This window comes from Notothenia rossii, assembly GCF_949606895.1.
Source record: "Notothenia rossii genome assembly, chromosome: 8".
NCBI classification, from domain to species: domain Eukaryota; kingdom Metazoa; phylum Chordata; class Actinopteri; order Perciformes; family Nototheniidae; genus Notothenia; species Notothenia rossii.
Window position 1 is genome coordinate 13,608,869 of NC_136906.1, and position 23,242 is coordinate 13,632,110.

At 38.2% G+C, this 23,242-nt stretch overlaps 2 protein-coding genes across 3 annotated transcripts; one reads left to right on the plus strand and one right to left on the minus strand.

The window, feature by feature from the left end:
* Nucleotides 1-6,031: 6,031 nt before the first annotated feature.
* LOC307015386 (lipopolysaccharide-induced tumor necrosis factor-alpha factor homolog) lies at nt 6,032-18,867 on the minus strand. 2 transcript variants are annotated; one of them, XM_079643944.1, is made up of 5 exons: nt 18,757-18,867; nt 10,665-10,818; nt 9,750-9,791; nt 8,090-8,234; nt 6,032-7,459 (listed from the first exon to the last, which is right to left on the minus strand). In XM_079643944.1, exons 1-5 carry the CDS (start codon nt 18,757-18,759, stop codon nt 7,354-7,356), a joined length of 450 nt encoding a protein of 149 aa, XP_079500070.1. In that variant the 5' UTR covers nt 18,760-18,867; the 3' UTR covers nt 6,032-7,353. The 2 variants fall into 2 exon arrangements, with proteins under 2 accessions (XP_079500070.1, XP_079500071.1); XM_079643945.1 differs by lacking the exon at nt 18,757-18,867 and adding an exon at nt 12,782-12,940.
* Nucleotides 18,868-18,947: 80 nt separating this feature from the next.
* On the plus strand, nt 18,948-21,527 carry LOC307015381 (myeloid-associated differentiation marker homolog). Its single transcript, XM_079643939.1, has 2 exons — nt 18,948-19,249; nt 20,471-21,527. The coding sequence occupies exons 1-2, from the start codon at nt 18,983-18,985 to the stop codon at nt 21,059-21,061; spliced, it is 858 nt and encodes a 285-aa protein (XP_079500065.1). The 5' UTR covers nt 18,948-18,982; the 3' UTR covers nt 21,062-21,527.
* Nucleotides 21,528-23,242: the final 1,715 nt, after the last annotated feature.

Here is a 23,242-nt window from a genome sequence, read left to right on the forward strand (position 1 = left end):
TTTTGTTTTTTAACCTTCGATTCAGAGAAACAAATAGTTTTTTCGGAGTTTAGACACTACAGAGTTTCCGAAGACACTACACTACCTATAATCCCGAGCTATCGTTTTTATGACTACATTATCCGCCTTGCTTTACAAAAACCCGTGATTAGTCCTCAAGCTCTGTAATAGTGATGGGATTTATGGCTCTTTGAAGGGAGCCGGATCTTATGGCTCCGTTCTTTTCAAAGAGCCGTTCAAAAGAGCCGTTTTTTTGGCGGGGTTACTTGGTTTGTCTGTGAAATAATCACCAGGATAATGATTGACTGTATTGCCAGACCTAATGTCAATAATCTGCTTTGTAAACACGACACAAGGTGGCGCCATATCCATGTCATTCATGTCCGTGAATGTACTACTTTGAATTTACCCTCCGTATGTGTTAAGTAAATAAAGTTGCCTTGCCTTGAATGAAATTCACGCAACTCTTAATATTAGATACTGTGTTTTTAAGTGGCGATGGAGATCATTTGTTGGCCCTGCTTTAAAGGATATTTTGCCTTTACAAATGGTGCGCTTTTTTGGTTGAAGTGCATCAAAATGCTGCTGCGTTTTCGCCTTTGGCTCATTTTCCATCCGAAAAACACGTCGTCTACCTGTCCTGTAGCCTACCACTTGTTATGACTTCTCTCTCTCGCGTATTCCGTTAAGACCCACCCCATCTCACTCCTCCTGCTGAAACCTACTAATCAGAGTAGGGGCGGGTCTTCACAGAATACGTTTGGGGAACAAAATCAAGCTTTTTAACAGGCGAGTGGATTTTGGCAGGCAGTGAGTGCGGACTAACAATTGAACGATAACAAGAACGGCTCTCACCAAGTACGACTCGGTTCCCCTCGTTCATACCAAAGAGCCGTTCAAAAGAATCGGCTCGTTCGCGACCGACACATCACTACTCTGTAATTGGATGTTGGAGTGGCAGTGCAAAAAGGTTACGCTGAGCGTCAAACAGCTTTTTGAAATGGAATGGAACCACGGCAGACTTTCCAAAACTGGACTTGGACGGGTCCAGCCCAGAACTACACATGCTGGCTATTGTGTTTCGCAAAATGTTCTATTGCACGTCTCTACTGGGAATTGTAGTTTTAAAAGACGTTTTCGTATGTTCCACAATTAGAAGTTGCCAGTATTAAACTGTTTACACCCCTGGAGGTTTAGGGGATACGAAACACATTGGTGTTATGAAATTTAAAACATATAATTAATAAATGGGTGAAAATTGCTTGTGTCCATAATGGGCAGCATTAATATATACCCACATGACAGCTAAGGTCAGAATAGCTTTATTTAACAGCTGGTCTTATGTATGTGACCCCTCCTGTTGTTCATTGACAAGCCTGAAACATGCACTTGTCAAGGTTCAGAGGCACATTTTGCAAATATGGCAGTAGCCACCGATCATCTTAAGATAAGATAAGATATACTTTATTGATCCCAAGTTGGGAAATGTTTTTGTTACAGCAGCATGTACTACTTTGTTCTACTCCACTACAATTCAGAGGTTAACCTGGTATTTTTACTCCACTACATTTACTTGTGGATGTGAAAATAAACAACCCTAAATCAGACTTAAGTTACACCTGAGTAAAATTCAGGGAAGGTGATTGTCAAGTGCCAAAATAAACTATGCAATATATTATACATTAAGTACTTTGTCAGACTTAATATTTATCTGTTGATACCCCCAACGTTTTTTTCTTATTCAAAAGAAGACCTTAACTTAAAGTATTCTTTAATGTTTAAATAAAGCCTTAGTAGTTTGTCTGTTTTGCACATCCTCCTGTTAATATCTTTGGAAAATATCAGTTTCGGCGGCATTTCTTCCAGTTTGTCCAAAGGTCTTCTGATCAAGGCTCTATAAATAAAGAACTACGGCAGATATGTAATATTTAATGCAGCCGAACCGTGTATTACAATGTCGTTATGTGATGACTTCCAAAGAGAAAAGCAAGAACACTCGGAATAAAGTTTTTTTTTAAAAATGTTTTCCGATTTCTTAAAGTACAATATACACTTCTCGCTAGAAATCTAATCAAAAAGCATTTTAATAGCCAAACTATCCTACAAGGAGGGCTATTTTTGAATAAACTACCCTCTGTAACGTTTGCAGTCAACGGGAGCACTAGACGTCGAAAACTTGAAAACATGATTATAGGTCGTACTAAGCGCTTGAACAAACAACTTATTTGGTCGTATGAGTTGGAGGACTTGTTTTTTTCAATAACAGCATAAGAAGATGCGGCTAACATTAGTGAGCGTTTTTTTTTCTCAGATTGTCTGTTTAGCAATTGCAGAAGTAAGCTTTCCCAACAGGCTTGATCAGTATTTAAAGTTAATATTTACTTTGAGCGAAAGTAGAACTGTAAGCCTCTCTCAGTGTAGCATATCCCTCCGAAAGATGATCGCACACTTGACTGATGATTCCAAATGTATTGAAAACTCAAAAAATCAACATAAGAGCTATACAAAGACACAAAATAACAAATACATTTAACTTTCATTCATATTAGCTTCACTTTAGCAAACCATTAAACAAGTGAACTGAAAATAATAAGCAAAGTTTTAAAACAGTATAGGCCGAACAAATTAGGATATAACCCACATTTTTATATAGTTAATACTAACCTTGTGCCTCTTTGGGGGTTCTAATACTGTAATGTAAACTTTTTCTTTTGATTTTGCCGTATTTAAATGTAGATATCTCCGTTAATGTGTTTACTTTATCTCCGTTCATCCTCATCAAGTTTTCCTTTTGGGAACAGTAACTTCCTGTTAATAGCTCAAAGTCGCCTTTAAAATTAAAGCATGTCTAAAGAAAACAGGAAATTGATTGATTGGGCCAGGACTCGATTAAAAAAAATATTCTAATTAATTACAGGTTTTGTAATTAATTAATCGAAATTAATCGCATTTTTAATCACATATAAATATTTGACCTGAGAACAGTGAGAAGCAATTTTTTTCACATGGAGTTTAGTATACCATTGAATAATGAGTGAATACATAAGCTTAAGCAAGAAAACATTGTTTATTTTTTAAGGATGTACTTAACCAAGACCAACAGAAAAGTGCAATTTTTGCCATAAAGTGTAGCAATAGCATATTTAGGAATATAGTACATTTCAGAGATTCAGGTAGCCTATAGGTAGGTAGACCTTCTGTAAACTATAACACTTTGTTTTTTAAGTAAAACACAATACTTTCAAGTACATTCAGAACATTGGAAACCCTGACTATTAGAAAACATCTCTCTGTTGCTTCAGAGGCCATAACAGACTTTGTTGATTTACCAACAGTTGATTTAAAAAATCTAATCAATTTCAGTCCAACTCTCTCAATAACCTTGGCCAAAACAATAAACAGTTCAACATAAAGTGCCAGTTGCACCAACTACATAATAAATAGTTCAACATAAAGTGTACTGTACCATTTAAAATAAAATAAAAAAGTGCCAGTGATTGACCTCAATCCCTCCTATTCTTCCAATATCCTGATGAAAAATAAAATCTCTCTGTTGCATAGGCCACTGTTTGATCAACGCGAATTGGGTGTGGGTCCTTGTACTCCGAGTCGGGCTAACGTCCACGCTAGCTTCCACGCTAGCTGCTATAGGTTTTGCATTGAGGTGATACTTGAGGCTTGATATACGCAAATTCCTTTTAGCATAATTTGCAAACAACCGTGCTCTTATCGATGCTTCCATCCGTCCGTTTTTTAAAACAAAATGTCCCATCCACGGGGCCAACCAAAGCGGTCTCATCAGCTTGTTCGTTCATGTTTGACTATTGTTCACTGTGGTTTGTTGTTGTTTGAAGTCATGAACGTTAGTTGGTGCTCCAGTATAATCGGTACCCCTGAAACTCATCCAGTGAGAAACGTTCCGCGGTGCAAAAATAAGTGCGATTAAAATGCGTTAATTTTTGTGTAATTAATTAATCTTAATTAACGCGTTAAAGTCCCGGCCCTAATATAAAAGCAATGAAAGTAACAAAAACAATGCAATATCCTTTTCAGGTTCAAAGAACACAAATTGGGTTATTTAGACTCAAGTCTTCAGACAAATGCCCGAGACTGACTTGTCGTACATTTTCTGTCTCATACTGTTTTACAACATTATCATCTTTAAAGGCCCAGATACACCGGCCCGAAATCGGCAGTAAATGGGAGTAGGGCCGAACATGAGCCTGGGCACGCCCTATTCGGAGTGGTGTGCGCCGCACCATCGGGTCTTTTCTGTCGACCTGACGCTTTTTCTTGAGAACACCACCGGAAGTCGGACAAAGGGATAACACTGATTGGCTGTTCAGCTAGCGAATCAGTGCATGAGAAGCGTTAACGGAAGTGAGGGAGGTAAACAAATGATTTAACACAAGCGTGAGTCCAAGGGCTGCTAGCTCCAGTACTTCCCGTTCGTCCTGCTCCTGTTCGTTCATGTTTTCAATGGACGAGAGGGAAAATGGAAAGAAAAACGCTATTTGTTGTTTGTTTATATCACGGAGTCTGTTCTTCTTCCTCTGTCTTCCGGTTGTTCCGGTTGTTGCCTCTTTTGAATGATGAATACACACTACCGCCGCCTGCTGGTAAGGAGAGTTATTGCCACTCACGCATGCGCAGTGCATACATGCTCGGCTCGGGTTTTGCGGTGTGTTCCAGTGCGCGAAGTTGGCAAATACGCAGGAGAGTCCGGCGACGCAACAGTCGGTGTCGGCGACTTCTCAGGTGACTGGCCGGTGTATCTGGGCCTTAACTTCAATCACCATGTTTATATCTTTGCATTATGTTATAATACCTGCCAACCCTACCGATTTGGGCGGTTTTCTACTGTTTTGACATGTTTCTACCGCCTACCGACTTAGCTGGCTTTCCCTACCGATTTTCAATCTTCCCAAACTATAACAAATAAAAATTACACTACATAGACACTGGACTCGACTATCGGCGGACACCGTGTCTGTGATCCCATCATACAAACAGTCCTCTGTGTTTCTGAAAGTGAAACAACGTGCAGAGGAAGGGCAGCGTTATCCCTGGGGCTGATGGGTAATCACTCCCAAATGAGTTTGGAGAACAGAGACGAGGCATTTGAGTCCTGCAGGGTTTCCCCGTTAACATCAGTGTCTCGAAAACACATGTTGGCAAATGAAAGACATCCAGTGTTTGGTCTTTTCCTGAAGCACCCTTCACCTACAGTGTCTCAACTGAAAGAGGACCACAAACACACAACAAATATAATACCATTTTGAGATTTTGGGATATTTATCTCCCATTCTTTCACTTTTTCTGACATTTTCAACACCAACACATCCTTCATCTGCACTGTCTCAACTGAAAGAGGACCAGAAACACATTAAAAAATATAATAAAATGTGGAGACTTTGGGATATTTATCTCCCATTCTTTCACTTTTCGGGCATTTTACAGACCAAACATGTCGTTGATGTCACTGTTTACCAAACTACCACTTTTTATTAAAAATGAATAAAATGATGCAATGTATGTTAATTAAATACATGGTTTATACATGTAATTTCTGGGGTTCCATTTCTTCTGATTACCTCATTTGGGTGTGCACAATTGCCGCGCGCAAACCTACCTCTTTTGGATTTGGAAAGGTTGGCATGTATGTTATATTCTAACGTTCCTGATTGCTTAGATAAAAGATCCACAACCTGATTAGTTTGTGGACCTTTGTTTAGATTGTTTTTCTTTCTTAAAGCAGTAAACAGAAAAGCAACTATACTTTAAAATGTTTTACCTTACTAAATAGTCAAATCTGGTAGTCTTGGTTTTACAGCGATTCACGATATACAGAGACAGTTATTATTATTTCTTTTACCAAAAGGATTGTTTTTGTATACAAATATAATATAAAATATTTTCGTATAACAGCTTTTTATTTAACTAATTCACCACTCACTGCTTATTTAGAATCCCCAAAGTGTGAGGCATATGTCATTAGCATTCAAATGTGAAAAAGCGAAAAATAACCATGGACAATTTCAGCATAATTGTATTTTACATTATAATGTTGATCAGTGTAAAAAGCAGTACAGCCAGCAAATATTATTAGTATTTTTGCTTCCCCTGCCTCATTTTTCAAACGTCAGGATCAGACCCAGCTTGGATCAAGACAGGTGTCTGCGACTGAAAGCACATATTAAAAATAAAAAATAAAAAGCATGAACAAACTAGAGTCCACGTGGAAATTACTATGCGACCAGCATGTTAAGGAAAGTAAACACAACTGTCCAACTCAATGAAGGCTACAGGAAAGGGATCAGTAAGCATCATAAGGAGGTTGACAAAAACAGGCACATCCTTTCTAAAACAATAGACTGTATCAAGTTCTGTTGTGCCTTTGAGCTAGCCCTGCGTTGTTATGCATTATGTTTTACTTTGTGTATACTATGCTTACATTTTGGTACAGCCCTCTCTGGAGAAAGATGCACCAGCTGAGAGACCTCCATGTTGCTGTGGTGTTTTACCGCTCAGTGCTTCTCTAATAAGAGCAGGTCTAGGAACAGCAGATTATAAATCCATACTCGGCTATTAATATTAGGAGTTATTAGAGGATTAGTTAGATAGATAAACATTGAAAAAAGATCAGCAAACCACAATGGCTAGGAGCCTCTTAGCAAAACACATGTCAAAGGAACAACAGCCTTCCAAAAAGGTTACCTTGAAGAATTTAACAAAACATGATTTCTCCGAAACCGGAGGCAATGCCAAAATAGAAAAACAATAGAATAAGAATTACATGTATTTCACCAAACCATCCTGTAAAGACTGCAGTTATCCAAACAGATTCTACCCTCTCTACACTCACAAATGTACGCTTTTATGTTTTGTTATCTTTACTATTTCTTTTATGAGTATATCCGTGTCGACCACATGTGTAAGGACTTAAAAAATTAAAACTACTAATAAAAATTACAACGTCTGTTTTCTCTTATCAGTGGTTAATCTTGTTGTCTTGGTTTTACAGAGACTCATAACTACAGAAGACACAGTTATTTTGTATATCTTTCATCAACATAATTGTTTGTGTTTGTATTATGAAATAATATAATAATAGCATCATGTAAGAGTTTTGTATTGAATTACAAGTTCACCACTCACTGCTTAATATGACTCTCTGCAGTGTGAGGCTTACGTCATTAGCATTGAAATGTGAAAAAGTAGCAAAATTACCAGGACAATGTCAGCATAGGATAAATGTATTTTACGGTATCATTTTGATCAGTGTAAAAATATCAAAGAGTAAGTAAAGGTGCAGATAAGAATTTAGGTCTTCTTCCTTAATCAGAGTTGGTTTCACATTCGCTTGTAAATGTAGATGACTCTTTGGCAGGAAGGACAACGGTGCTCCACATCTTGACAGGAATCAATGCAGAATGGTATACAACAGCAAAGAAAACACCTGTAGGAGGAAACAACGTCAATTATAACTCTACAATTAACAGTTCTTAAACGTCCCCTATCATACCGTTTTTCATCAATATATAGGTCTCAGATATATAGAAAACATGTCTCTGAAGTGTTTGGCTCCAAATACCAAACAGATCATTGTAGCATCCCATAATCCCCTCTGTTTCAGCCCTGTTTAAAAAATGCTAATTCTCTGTCTGTTACTTAGATGAAAATAAGGAGCCCCTCCCCACGCCCCTCTGAGAGATATTTGGTTAAAAACCCACAGTGGTGCTCTAAGAGGATATTCAGGTGATAAGGTGGGCGCGTCTTGCCTTGGTTGGTGATTGGCTAATGGTTACACAAACCAAAAATCGTTATGACATCATAAAGTGGCCAAAATATGATCAGCTCATTTACAGACAGGTTTTATATAAATGGATCAGGAACAAAAAGTGAGCAAATCTTTTTTCCTGAACATTTCAGAATCTCTTGTTTGTTGTGGACACATTTTAATATATAAAAGACACGAAAAAGTGGATTTTGCATAATAGGTGACCTTTAAAGGAGGATATTCTGGTGTGTTTTAGAAACATTTCCCCCCCATAAAACAGACACTACAAGAAAATATTGTTGTTTTTACCCAAAGAGGCCGAGGCCAGCACAGATAGCCCAGGTCATCAGGCCTGCTGTGCGCTCTGTCCTGGTGACCACTGACTGCTGGCAGTGGGGACAGACAGTTTGTCCAGGGACGTCATGTAGTACATGTCCTACTATCACGTGAGTCACTGAGGATGACAAATGCACAAATTGCTTAAAAATATTACAATGCCCCATTTCTCACAGCAATATTTGATCATTGAAAACAAGTAGCAATAAATTGAATCTTTTTTAAGAGTTACCTATTTCATGTTTTTAAAACATCATTTCGTAATCCATGTTCCAGCCAGCTAGGTGGATATATTACATCACATGTCACTTGTTAGACGCTTTTATCCAAAGCGACTTACATACTCAATACTGTGGGCAATCCCCACAGTATTGATCCCTGAATCAACATTACCAGCAGAGGCTGCTAATAGAACACCATCTGTATTTTGGTAAGGAGTTGCTGTCAGTGAGCCACCCAACCATAGAGGGTATTTATAGTAATATATTCTAGATGTTTTTAGTAATGGAAAGCTCAGATTTCACTCATAGTGTAGAATGAAACTGAGAGACAGTAGCATGAAAAATATCGAAGGGATAATGTGCTGCGACGCGGTCATTATGGGGAAAAGAACACCGACAGGCTGATCAGGAGCCCGACGCGAAGCCACATTCGGAACAAAGTAACGTTATGACTCCTAATATTAATTGAAATGCTTTTAAGGATTTAGAAAATGATTTTCTTGATTTAAAAAATAGTTTTATTACTATGTATTGATTTAAATTGACATGCATCCGCTAAGAAAGATAGTCCGTTGTTACCGTTTGAACTAACATAGCAACGGCAGGAACTGCTTCGATAGCGTTTTTGAGGAGCTTTTTGATTACAGATTTGAAAACATCGCTGCTTGCTTTAAAAGTAGCACAATTCATTATGTCAAACCTTGGAAAGTATCTAGATATCCCTGCCCTAATGCCAAAGTAACTGGCAACTGAATATGTGTCGCCGTTTGATGTCTATGTCTGGATCGCTGCGTAAAAGGAGGGTTTTTGCCCGTTACTTCTCCGCTTTTTTCTTGTCGCTCTTGTCTTGTCAGTTAGAAACTTGTCGGCCAAACTGTATAGCCTACAGTTAAATCGAATGGACTTGTTTGTGCAGATGTGAGCGTCCTTAACAACGGTCAATAAATGCTTGACAGCGGTCTGTCTGTTCTGGATTAACAACGTGTCACGTGTCCTGAATTGACCATTCAGAATCGAGTATTCAAATAAACCATGTAATAAATGTGTGTTAATCTGACCCATCCTTCATTAAACAAGCCCACTGACACTTTATTATGTTGTTATATGTATTTATATTTGGAGCTAACCTAAAGAAGTTCTTAACTGGAATAGCTTACATCTGTTGCAACAAGAAATACTCAAAATGTGACTACACGCCACAAAAAAAGACAGTGGACAATAGCTTTTTGTTCTGCACATCCGAAACAAATGAACTATTCTTCTGATAACTTCAGTAGGAAACTGAGGACTTCACCCACTGACTCTGAGGCTCTGTGCAGGGGCAGTTCTAACTCCACAAGCTGGAACAGAAACATGTTCACTATCTGTATGTGTATTGTGTTTCACATAGGACATATTGTGCTTGGTCTCACCTGTTGTGGCAGGAACAGCAGTGGCTGGAGCATAGGCAACATCTGGCAGATGAAACAACATTTATCAAATCAGGAAAGTCAGATCAGAGCAGATATTTATTTAAATCAACTTTACCATACTTTAAGTACTGTATTATTATATTCATAGTATAAAGCGCATACAAGTGCAATAGTGGTAATCTAATTTATTTATATTTTGGGGATTTTGATCTATCATTGTATACATCACGTTTTGCTTTTTTGGTGTTTAAGTATATACAATGTTCTGTTAAGGCTTTACAAAGCAAGACATTATTATATAGACGTTTTTTTCTCACAAAGGAAAGACGTTAAAGGGGCTCTTTTATGCTACATTTTAGAAGTCATACTTGCATGTCGTCATAACAAAAGGGTATTCCCTAAAGAAAGGTCTTTCACTGTGTAGTGCAACTTCAACTGATTGTTTATCTTTAATAATGCACCTTTTGTTTATATTATACAGTGTTTACAGCACAGAGGCAGCACTGCAAGCCTTCAATCTGAAAGTGTATGAGGAATGTTTGACAGTGTCCTTTTGTCAGAGCAAGAGCAGATTTTAAATACGGTGCTATGGAGGTTAAGAAAACAATGTCCATCCATTGGGAATGTTTCATCCTAAAAGTGCTTTCTTTTTCTCTGCAGAACCTCTTTTCACCCTCTGTCTGAAACTAGAGTCCTCTCTGATTGGTTAGCTGTCCGGCTCTGTTGTGATTGGCCAATAGCTTAGAGATGTCCCGCCCCTAAGCCTGTCACGCATAATGTGAAGGAGCGCTAGCCAATAGAAAAACCATAATAGGGCCCCTTTAAATTGTGTTGTTGGTCTCAAATAATCCTGGGCAAGGTTAGGAGGACATTACAAAAATGATCATCTTTGAAAGCAGTATGGCAGACACAGACCTCCCTGGTACATGGGTGGGGGTGCTGCAGGGTAGCCCGGCTGAGCGTACTGCCCTGGCTGTGGCATTGCAACGCCATAGTTCATAGGCGGCCCAGGGTAAGGTGGAGCTTGTTGCTGTGGTGGGTATCCTTTTTCCATCTTCAAAAAAATGTACTGCAGATGAGAAAAGGGTATTTTTGTTGGTTAATCAAAATCTAAGTCTTAAAGGTAGTTATAAACATAAAATGCATTGTATTGCTTCCACGAAACACAGTACAGCACAAACAGTATGTGAACACTTTTCATTACATAGTGGTAGCTTAGGAAGTAGGGTATGCTTCGATATGCATGGTTTAACATTGTACAAATAAGATTACTGTTGTATCTAGAAATTGTCATTTTATCATTTTTATAAATATTATAACAGGTTAAAGGGAAATGAAATAGTTTACTGAATGTTTGTTTCATAGGTCTTGAAGCACATCCTCCAACTTATGTCACGCATAGTTTACATATAATGTCAACAAAAAGGTTACAGTCTTAAAAAAGGACAGTTTCAATACAGATACAGAAATACAGATTAAGGAATCCTAAACTGTAATTCTGCCTCTGTGATTCTCCAACGAGAACATACTCCATATTTTTCAACTACCAAACCTTATCAAAAAGCCCAGACTCAATTTCAAGGCCCTTTAAGATGATTTGAGTAATCTGACTATTGAAGATGTGGAACCAGTTGATACTGAGGCTTCAAAACCGTTTTTCACGCCCTCCCCTCACTTGGCTGATTGCGAGGTTAAGTATACCCCGAATCAATTTCCTCCTCCAGTAGCACTTTGCTCCCTATCACTAGCTTACTCTAGAAGCACTTACAGTAACCTTTATTGCATCACATAACCACTTTGAGAAGCCCAGATTTAATTTCCTTCGTTTCTTTTAGGTTTGGTTAGGAGGAAAAAACGTATTTTATCAAATGTAGATGTAAGCGAAGAGGAAGCTATCTAAACAGCACCTGTGTTTATTAAGCTCAACTCAGATTTATTGGTTAAACTGATACACTTTCAGCAGGAGGAATACAATTATAACACAGCTTCACTTCCGCATACTAACTTAGCTTTGCAGAAGAAGAGCACTCTGACCACAGGTTACACATCCTCTTTACAAAACCACACAACCGTCTTCACATTGTCATTTATACATTATCATAAAAACATTGGTAGGACTTGTAGCAGCAGGCTAGTTATTGGTTTTTGACAGGAAAAATAAAACAGTAGAAAGAGGCAAATTATACAAGACGAAACATGATGCTTTGATAATGTTGCGATATACTTTTCCAGGTTCTCAAAAAAACCTTCCTTAAGATTTTAGTCCTGGTTGATTTGCTAATACTGAAAAAGGTTCTTTAATTCTTAAGGTGTCAGATTATTGGGGCCGAAAAACAAACAGTTGTAATAAGAAGTTAGGCAATAATTGGCCTTTTTCCATGACTCTGAGCCGTCAGGATGTGATGTCATGCTGTTCAGGCCATGAACATGAGAACAGCCTAAAGTGAAACTCATCAGCTCCCTGTGGCTACTCCAGACTGTTACTCTATGCAAAATGTGGAACTGATCCAGCGTCAAAACATTCCCCAAATTACCCTTATCCTGTTTACTTGACACATGTTTTAGGAAAGAGAGTGTTTAGATAAATGGGTCATCGAGCTTCCAGATGGACATTTTAAGACCCTTTTAAGTAAAGCAAACTGGTAAAGTGCTCTACTTGATGCTATGAAATATTGTGGTCTCCATATGTGGTCATTCTCGCTCATAATTCCGGACTGCCAGTAAATCCCTGCTTAATGTCCTGCGACTCATGCTGAATCTATAATAGTAAATAATTTACAGTAACTTCATCCATTTTCCATGTCACTAGTGCCTCGCCCTGTTTTGCTTTGACGATGTGGCTGGATAGAGATTTTTATGTCTACTTCCGACAATTCACAGTTTATATTTGTTTGTATCTGATGTTAATAACATCAGCTAAATCAGGTCAACATACACATTCATAAACAACATACTCTAACATAGTAGCAACAGCAGCTGATCATTATGTAACTTTGCATTTGTAAAAATGTAAAGGTTTTTCTACCACTTACCTACAAACAAAATAAAGGAGAATCACGTAGCCTCTCTACTGGAGCTGTTTGGCACTGAGTTAGGCAGGAAGAAACGCATTTAAAGCGAGAGCGTTCTGAAACAATGATAGAGGAAGTCTTACAGTTACTGGAACCAGTCGACGGACTGGAGCTCGAGAGATTCATGATAAACCCTCCCTTTTTTTCACTCCCTTTCATTCCTTGTGGATGGGTGGGTCTTCAAATAATAACTAGTATAATATACAGTGTTTGTATAGCGTTGCTCAAATAATGAACATAATGGCAATAACAAATATGAACACAGAATTCAGTAAAAAAGGGATGGTGAAGGACGCCTGTAAGAACAAATAATTTTTTTTGGGACCAAGGCTTATTTTTGACAGATTAACAGAAAATAAGGTTACTTTGTTTGTCGATGAATAATAACTAAACTCCCTCTGCCATAACATCTGTACGTGTTTTTTCCTGTGTAGTTTCCTGTGGTCTAACACTATCTAAGTCTGACTCACCTAATGAAAACCATGTGAGAATTTCTACGGAAACGAAACCAGCTTCAAGTTTTTTAGCTGTAAAAATCCTGTTTCATCCAGATAGTGTGGGATATTCCAAACTTAATTTAAGAGTTTAAAGCTACGATAGTGAAAAAGACGACCAGTTGCCTGCCTTTTATTCCCCACTAAAAGAAAACTGACATCCATGTTGTTTTATGACTTGTCACAATCCCAAAGATCTAAAACTCAAAATGGTGCTGTCACTAAGTATAATGCCAGGAACTGCTCCATAGACCATACATTTAGAAAGATGTTATAGATATCACTGTAAGCACCCTGGGGAAGGGTCTCTTTCCGTATAAATTGTGTATGGAGCAGCTCAATAATTTATACTTAATGACATCACACGTTTAAGGCTAAGTAAAGCAGTTCTAAACAATAAAATAACATTTTGGATTAAAAAAGGTTTGTATTTATTTAAATTATGTAAGAAGCAGAAGTAAGGGAGTGAAAGTAAAGTATTAACATGGGGAACCCAACATTCAGATAAACTATTTAGCAATAATAAGTTATGTTACGGAGGAGAACATTATGTTAGTAGTTCTGTTTTATAAGCAGGATTCTTCCTGAGGTCAATATGTGTAATTTATGGTTAAGCAGGAAATGAGACACATTATTTTGCAACACTAGATTTTCGTCATCTCCCACATACTGTGTGAACCTCTAAAGTTGAAACACATGACTTTGACACATGAGGTTCCTGATGACAGTCAGGACGGGGCTGAGGATACCGAGAGGTCATAGGACTGTCACAAGGACATTACCCATTACATCTGGAATGCACTCCGCTACAGCCACACTTGATAATTGCAGTTCGACATAGGAAAGGAATCCAAAGAAAACATTTCCTATTGTTCCTATGTATGGCAGCTAGAGGACGGCAGACTTGCAAGATTGTAATGTTTGAGGCCCCTTCCCCCTCCATCCTTAACCGAGAGCAGAATATGGGGTCAGTTTAAGCACATCTCAATAGGAAAAGGCACATTTCACGATGACACCTGTATCCAAGACTGTAAACATTGCAAGGAGGGCTTTGCAAGTTATATGTCATACATTGTTTGTTAAGGCTTTAGGTACTTGTGTTGTTCTTGAAGTATTACAGGCTAGTGTTTTCTTTAGGAGAAAGTTCTGTTTTAGTGCCTACTGCATAATTTGTTCGCTGTCCAACCTAACACCATCAGAGAGAGCAACATGAGTTAAATTCAATGGGCTGTATTCCAGATCATGGGAGAAACACATGAAACAATAAAACTAAGCTAACTTTAGGCTAAGACTAAAGAGGTATAATGAAGGCAGCTTTTGAAAAGCAGACAGCCAAACAACTTCCAGTAACATATTTCATATTGGATGCAAACAAGCATGTGATTTTATCCTTTACCAGTAGGCTGTACACAGGGGCACCTTCTAACACAAATAAAGTGATAGGTTAAAACGTGGTTACTTTATTTCTGATGAAAATGTACCAATGATTTGGAAATATCAAAGTAAATATCCTTTAACAAATTGCAATTCCTGACTCCTGCAGAGGTTATTTAATTACAGGCAGGCCTGCTCCCATTTTCTCTATTGATCTATCTATTGTTATCAGCAATGCAAAGTAATAAAAGGAGATTCTGTGATGCTCTGATAAACTAAGGGTTTAAGGCCAGAGGTATTGTAAGACCATGTCAAAGGGATATTGTGGCAGTCTTCATGGATTAATCTTTGATGGGACAGGACCGGATATAAATAAACAGTACACTGGATTTGGAGCACAAAGGAGACAAGCCAATCGACAGACAGGGAAATGTCTTCAAGGACGGTCCCACCCAAAGAGACTTTTAGAGATAGCTCAATTCTTTGTCTCTTTTCAGTTAACTTCTGCTCGGAAACCAGACAAATAATCTTATTAGAGCGTCAGTGCCTCTACTGTCTTCAATATATCATTATTGCAGCTCTCCCTCTCGCTACCATTCATTCATTTTGTGTCTTTGTGTCTTTAGTCTTTTATTACAGTTTATTTTACACAGTGTTGGTTGAAAGATGGTGCTCAGAGTGTGAAAGATAAGTGACAAAAAATGTAGTTTAAAAATAGGTTTTTTTTTTCAGTTTGAGACTTTGTTTTAAATATATATAAAACACATCATATTGGCCTCCTGAAACTTGAACTTTGAATGTATGTTTTTTTAAACGGTGTCAAATCTAATAATGTAAACAGTTATGTACATTATCAACAGAACACATTAAAGATGGTGTTGACTAGGGGTGCACCGAATGGGAAATTCTTGGCCGAAACCGATACCGAAAATAGGAAACAGTTGGCCGAAAACCGAAAGCCGAAAGGCCGAAAATGATTAATAGAAATATATAATGTATACAGTTTTTACCAATGTTGTTCAGCTACCTGATTATGGAAAAAGACATGATTATGGCAAAACTTAACTTAAATAATAATCACTATTATGGGTCCATAAAACATTTATTCAGCACTTTTGAATGCTTACAGTACATTAATTCCAAGTCAAGTGCATTTTCTTTTCTCTGTAGGATAACTACAACAAAGTGCATTCAGAACAAAGCCAAGGTGCTTTAAAACTGCATAAACATCTGGGCCAGTAGGCCTACAACAAAATTGTGTAAATAAAGACTAACAGCCAGGCCTTCAACCATAACAAATGCACCTATAAGTGCATGCATACAAATTTGCAAACTGGATAAATCCACATGAATGTAACTATTTACAAATGAAATTACAATTCAATTTCATAAGCAAAGTAGTAAACATTGTATAAAGATACATAAAGTGAAAACTGGATACAAAATCCACAATCAATTACAAATTCAATTACAATTTCAAGAATCTGCAAATAAGGTGGTCTGTCCTCATGAGCAATGTAAACAACATTGTATAATTTAGATACCGAAAGTACAATATATTGAACACTGTGCTGCTGTCATTTCCCCCTAATGATAACCTGAGATGGTGAATTATAACTCACAATGAAAATGGTTCAGGAAAGTGGGTATAGAGTAGACATGTAGAACTAGATAAGCTTATGATAAGCCAGCCTTGTCTACTTATTAAGGAAAAGTGGGAGGTTCTTTTTAATGAACAGTAGCTTCTCTGGTTTATCATCCATAAGTCTGTTCCTCTTCTCATCAAGCACATGAGAGGAAGCGCTGAACAGTCTCTCGCTGTCAGTGCTTGTGATTTGATCTTACTCCGCATATTTGTCCGGGTGTTTTGATTTCAAGTGGTGGAGTAATCCCGAAGTGGTGAAAGTCTTTGCAGTTACACCCCCTCGAGAAATGTCAGCTGAACACGTTTTACAAATCGCAATCTGCGCCTCTTTCTCTGATATTTTTAAATATCTCCGAGCGCCAGACATGTTGGCTGTGAGCCAGCCGCGAGCATGGTCGCGCGGCGTGCTTGTCGCCGCCTTTTGATTACGTCATCACAACAACACGTTAGCTTACCAACGTAACCATGTTCCCTGACATTCGGTGATATTTTTTCGGTGCTAAAACCCTTTCGGCCGAAAGCCGAAACGGCCTTTTTAACCATTTTCGGCCGATAATTTTCGGCGGCCGAATATTCGGTGCATCCCTAGTGTTGACTATGATTTCCTGTGTGGGTCAGCTTTATGTAGAGTCTTTGTTGGGACTTAAAGGTAAACTGATTAGAGTTTTCCATAAAGAAAAAACAATGTATAGACTTGTGGTGATGTATCTGCACAATACAATATAGTGTTAGCATAATATAAGGGGAACGGCCAGCGAACAAAGCGCTTTCCAAAGGAGAGTGAATCTTTGGTTTCGGCTGCCTCTGTATGCTATTCAGTGTTACTGCATGTGTAAAGGAAATACAGTACAGCAATATCGTAACATTGACGATGGGACAAACCTATCTCTGCCTTTGTAGTTGTAGCATCATGCCTAGAAAGCCTCTTACTAGTATCAAAAGATCATTAGTTTATTTTTTTAAAGTCTTTTATTCCCTTTAGAGAAACCATGACAGGGGGGAGGAGACAACCCAGGGCACCATGTGCACACAATCAGCAGCAACAGACAAACTGTACTGGCCAATCACGCTAATAAAGTGCTGTGTGTGTGTGTGTGTGTGTGTGTGTGTGTGTGTGTGTGTGTGTGTGTGTGTGTGTGTGTGTGTGTGTGTGTGTGTGTGTGTGTGTGTGTGTGTGTGTGTGTGCGTGCGTGCGTGCGTGCGTGTGTGTGTGTGTGTGTTACAAGGCCCGAAGCCGTCAGTCAAAAGTGACGAAGTTAGCTTTCGTCACACTGACTAAGCTGCGTTTCGTCACAATCAATAAGTTATAAAAGCAAATGTGTTTTATTTGGTACTCAATGTGACATGCAGAAACAGTGAGTAGTAGTGACAAAGGAGAAACATCCGAAGGACAAATATCTGGTGGTTATGATTGTGGAATTATAGACGTTAGGGCTCAGTGTTTGAAAGGTGGGGTGGGGATGGGAGAGGCTGTTATAGTTAACCATTGACCCCTGCTTCATGGGAACATATCATAACCACTACCCATTTTGGGCCAAAGTCACAGTATTGCAGACTCATCTAAACAATATAGAGATTTATATTAATCATGTCTGAAGAGGTTTGGCTAATGATCATGTGGCAAAACCTTTTTTCTTCTTCTAATGGGTACTCTAATGAAGACTGGATGAAAACGCAAACACATTTTATATACATTTTCTTTACGATTTGGGCGAAAACACTTAGAACATTTTTGTCCACTCTTAAATATTTCTTGTACAGCAACATTTAATCTAAATGTTCTGTTAGATAAAGGACACTTTCAGATGTGTGTGTGTGTGTGTGTGTGTGTGTGTGTGTGTGTGTGTGTGTGTGTGTGTGTGTGTGTGTGTGTGTGTGTGTGTGTGTGTGTGTGTGTGTGTGTGTGTGTGTGTGTGTGTGTGTGTGTAAAACAGTTGGCAGTAAAATGGTTTTCATTTGGAACAGTACTGTAATCTAAAGCCCTTAGTTGATTAATCCATGTCCTAAAAAGCAACATTAATATCATACCTCAGATGTATTCTCTATGCAGTATTTCACACCAACATTTCATATCCAGCGAAAGACAAATATAAGCTCCGTGTATATCTTACATTATTCTTCTGTAGCACTGAGGCCAGATTCCTTTAAGCCTCCTGTAACGCATTTATAGATTGAATCCATTGATGTTTGGGCAAGCCGTTAAGTTAGCAAACATAATGAATAAGAAAAAGGGTGAAGTGAAAGGACACGTTATAGGGTGCAGTTCCTGTTGGACACAACTGCTGTAAATCATTTGAAGTATTTTATTGACCATGCCATATCCACAACTGATAAGCAACAACAAAAAGGGAAACACCTGATACTCCACCCCTAGAAAAACTCTCCATATATCTCACACGCTTATTTAACATTTCCTTACTGACCATTTAAGGAAGAAGGTATGGATGGGCGTTGACAAGGGACCGGCCATTGATTCTGCATTCATCTTTTCTGTGTCCGTCATTCACGCAGGACTAACCGGATGAGCTGCGAGGCCTGAGAAAGCAAAAATAATAAAACAAATTAAGAAGGAAGAGGAAACAAGCTGGTGAAAAGAGGATATCTTATTAAATATCTCTCCAGAACCACAGTAACAGGATTACAACCACCATGGTGACACTGGATTTCAGGACACTGACAGTGCCTGTGGGCATCGTGCGGATACTGGAGCTGATCCTCACCTGTATCTCCTTCAGCCTGGTGGCTTCAGTGGGAAACAGGGCAGAGTCCTTCTGGACGTGGTGCATGTTCACCTGGTGCTTGTGCTTCTGCGTCACCTTTCTCATACTCTTCCTTGAGTTCTTCAGCCTCAACTCTAAGTTGCCGATCTCCTGGGAGGACTTCACTGCCGCGTTTGCCATGTTGGCAACTCTAATGGTTCGTATCTTCTCATTTGTGGTTTGTTTACAAATATTTGTATTATAAACTTGACATGGGTTGTTGTTGAAGCCAGTGACATTAGTGTTATTGGGAATATTAAAGTCTACAGGTTGAAAAGAAGATGCATTTTAACCTAAATGAATGAGCCAACCTTTTAAATAAATACAGTATGTGAGCCAAGATGAACATGTAAACATAAGGGTACAGAGGGAGAACAAATCCACCTTATCACACAATTAATTTATGCACTTTTTAAAAAAAATGTCCTGAAATTGTTTCAGTTGTTTCATTTTGTTTTTAAGCCCTACAATTCAATTAAAAGAGATTTACAGAAGCTGAGTTGTATTTACATAAAAAAGTATATTTTAATATAGCCACAACTCCCTAAACCAGATGATAATAATCACATTTGAATAACTTTGACATAGGCTGTTGTAAAAATGTATGTTTATTATTTACTGGTGCTAATTTACTTTTTACTGGTGCTAATATAGTTTTTACTGTTGCTAATATAATTTAAAAAAAAGATTTATTTTATTGATCCCAATTTGGGAATTTTTTCATCACAGCAGCAAGTTAAAACAAGGCCTTGCACATAATGTGAGAACAAAAAAAAAAGAACAGAAACAGAACTGAAAAGTAAAATGTATACATGTTGACAGTGAAAAATCTGTAGACTATCTATCAAATGAACACAATGAAGGACAAATTACAGAACAACATGTAAGAGTAGGATATAATTTACATTAAAGGTGGGGTACGTACGTTTGAGAATCCGGCTCGAGATAAACTTGTTGTTATATTCCATGGAAAACATCCCGATAGCAATGAATATCTGAAGTGCTTTGACAAAAATCCATTAAAAAATGTTATCTGTGGAAGCCGTAATACTGTAAAACGCACGACCAATCATCTGAGCCGGCCTGGCTAAAGTAACTGGATGGCCTACCTGCCTATCAGCCTTCCATCTGTGCACAAACTTATCTCGTGCCCTCATTGGTCATGTGCGCGTTCGTGTGTGTTGGAGGAGGGGCTCTGTAAGGAAGTGGCAGATTTTTTCCGGTTGTGTATTTTCAAATTCTAGCGCACTCGAGACGGTTTCTCCAAAATGACCTACCCCACCTTTAAGTGTGCAATTATTCTTAGAAGTAAAAAAGACTGACAGCAAGGTTAGAATGAATCATTTCTCATTCTTATAATTACCTTTTCCTCACACAGGTGCTAGCAGCGTCCATCATCTATCCCAGGTTCTACACTTGCTCCAGCTGCAGCAGACAGATCGGCGCCACAGTCACTTCCTGTCTGGTCTTTATCCTGTATGCCGTTGAAGTAGGGCTGACCCGAGCTAAACCCGGCGAGCTGAGTGGGTTCCTGTCCACAGTCCCGGGCCTCCTCAAGGTTCTGGAGGCCTTTGTGGCCTGCATCATCTTCATCTGCTTGGACCACCACCAGTACTCTAGTTATCCAGGCCTCCAGTGGTGTGTCGCTGTCTACTCCATTTGCTTCATCTTTGCCCTCCTCGTCATCATCTTTACCGTCTGCCGCCTTCTGTCTCTCTTCCCCGCACCATTTGACAAAGTCCTGACAGTATGCAACGTGTTGGCGGTGTTGATGTACCTCACAGCTGTGGTCATCTGGCCGTTGTACAGCTTCCGGAACAATCCCAGGCCGAGCACTTGCAAGGCAGGTGTTCTATGTCAGTGGGATAATTTAGTGGTTATCTCCTTCATGACCGCTTTTAACCTTGGTGCTTACATTGCCGATACTATTTATTCTTGTAGGCTGGTGTTTTTTGTTAGCAGAACATAGGGTGCAAAAACACATCATAGTTCAGGTGTGAAATGTCAAACCGAACTTAGATAAAGCAGCTCTTTGATAACTACTGTTAAAAATTCACTGTATTTTTGTTCATGATAACCCTGACACTCTTTGTAGTAGTTTTCATTTGCTTACTTCTATTTATTGATGATACATTCTTTGAGGACATGGAATAACAGTCCTGTGTCTAGTTTCTAACATTAAGAAGATGCCATCTCAATCTATTTGTATACCCTTTTACTTGCATTATTCTCAATTGACTCTTATTAATTCCGTTATTTTTGATACAGCATTGATATGACAATGATAGTCTCAGTTGCAAACTCACGTAGTGTACAGTATATTGTTGTAAATTCCAGTGTTTGAAATAGGAATAAAAGTGTGATTTTTGTCATTTCTTAACTGTTTCAGCACCTCAGTAACAAATTAAAAACATTCCTGGATTTGGACTTGTAAATGAGTAATATGTTTATTACATTACATTACATTTAGCTGGCGCTTTTATCCAAAGCGACTTACAGTAAGTACATTCGACCAGGAAGATACAACCTTGAAGAAAACTGAATCATATAAGTACATCAGGTTTCATAAAGCCAAACATTTCAAGTGCTACTCAACTGGCTATAAATAAGCCAGTCCTTTATATAAAAGTGCTCTGTTAGCAGTTCTTTGTTAGTAATTCTATCGCTCGAAGTGGAGTCGAAAGAGATGAGTTTTCAGTCTGCGCCAGAAGATGTGCAAGCTATCTGCTGTCCTGATTTCAATGGGGAGCTCATTCCACCATTTTGGAGCCAGGATAGCAAACCCACATGTTTTGCTGATGGGAACTTGGGTCTCCCTCGCAGCGAGGGTCAGTGTTTAATTACTTAATAAACTGTTTAATGTTTAAACAGGCACAGTTGGCCCTCTCCTATCCTTTTCTCAGGATGTTTGCAAAGGTGTGCCAACTCCACTCAAACTGTGCTGCTATTCGTATAAACCAACTGTTCTCTATCATGATATGTAGTTACTCCTCTGTGTTGCCACATTTAATGATGAAACGTCAAAAAAAAAAGTAGTGACGGTAAATGTGTCAACAACACAAGTGTAACTATTTCTTAACTGTTTCAGCACCTCAGCAACAATTTAAAAACATTCCTGGATTTGGACTTGTAAATGAGTAATATGTTTAATGACTTGATAAACTGTGTAATGTTTAAACAGGCACAGTTGGACCTCTCCTATCCTTTTCTAAGGATGTTTGCAAAGGTGTGCCAATTCTGCCAAAGTGTGTATACCTTCCACAACTCCACTCAAACTGTGCTGCTATTCGTATAAACCAACTGTTCTCTATCATGATATGTACGGTAGTTACTTCTCTGTGTTGCTACATTTAATGATGAAACGTCAAAATAAAAAAAGTAGTGACGGTAAATGTGTTTTTTAACCAAGGAAAGTGATAGGTCAGGATTAAAGTCTGGTTTGCTTATCTTTTGAGATTAGATACACAATCTTACCCCAGTCCAAGCATTGCTGCCCTCTATAGTAAAAATGGAGAATCATGAGTATAAATAATAATTATCTTGTAAACACAAATCAAGAGGAGGAAAGAGAGTAAAATCAAACATCAATTTTAAAAAAGGGCTTTCTGTGTCTATAAGTTATAGGTTGTCGACCACATTACACAATATTATTTTGGACCCAAACCATAATGCAAACTTACCCTTAGGCACCAAAATACAAATATTTATTTTTGTAATGAGTGCTTTTGTTGTCATATACGAGGAGATTTTTTTATAATTTGTTTTGCTTCTTGTCTTAATGTATAGAAAGTGAGTTTGAGTTTTAACAGTATATTTTGCTTTTGGTAGAGGGCAATGTAAACACTGATGTAATGACTAACATCGAGTAAATACACAAAACAATCTATTGTTATTTTTCTCTTTTTAATGTGGAATAGAATAATATAAACTTTCTTCACGTTATTTTAATGTAGTTAAAGTCAAATCTAATAAATGGGGCTAAAGACGTGAACTGTTATATATGCTAAAGCATTAAAGGGTCTCTTGAGTTTTCTTACACTGCGAGGATCTTTTATCATCTGATTTGACATTACATTACATTACATTGCATTTAGCTGACGCTTTTATCCAAAGCGACTTACAATAAGTACATTCGACCAGGAAGATACAG

Coding starts and splice junctions, on each gene's coding strand:
- LOC307015386 (XM_079643944.1), bottom strand. Junction 9,792..10,664: donor CCCACCCATGTACCAGGGAG/GTCTGTGTCTGC, acceptor TTCATCTGCCAG/ATGTTGCCTATGCTCCAGCC. Junction 8,235..9,749: donor TGCTGTTCCTGCCACAACAG/GTGAGACCAAGC, acceptor TGTCATCCTCAG/TGACTCACGTGATAGTAGGA.
- LOC307015381 (XM_079643939.1), top strand. CDS start 18,983: ATGGTGACACTGGATTTCAGGACACTGACAGTGCCTGTGGGCATCGTG. Junction 19,250..20,470: donor CCATGTTGGCAACTCTAATG/GTTCGTATCTTC, acceptor TTCCTCACACAG/GTGCTAGCAGCGTCCATCAT.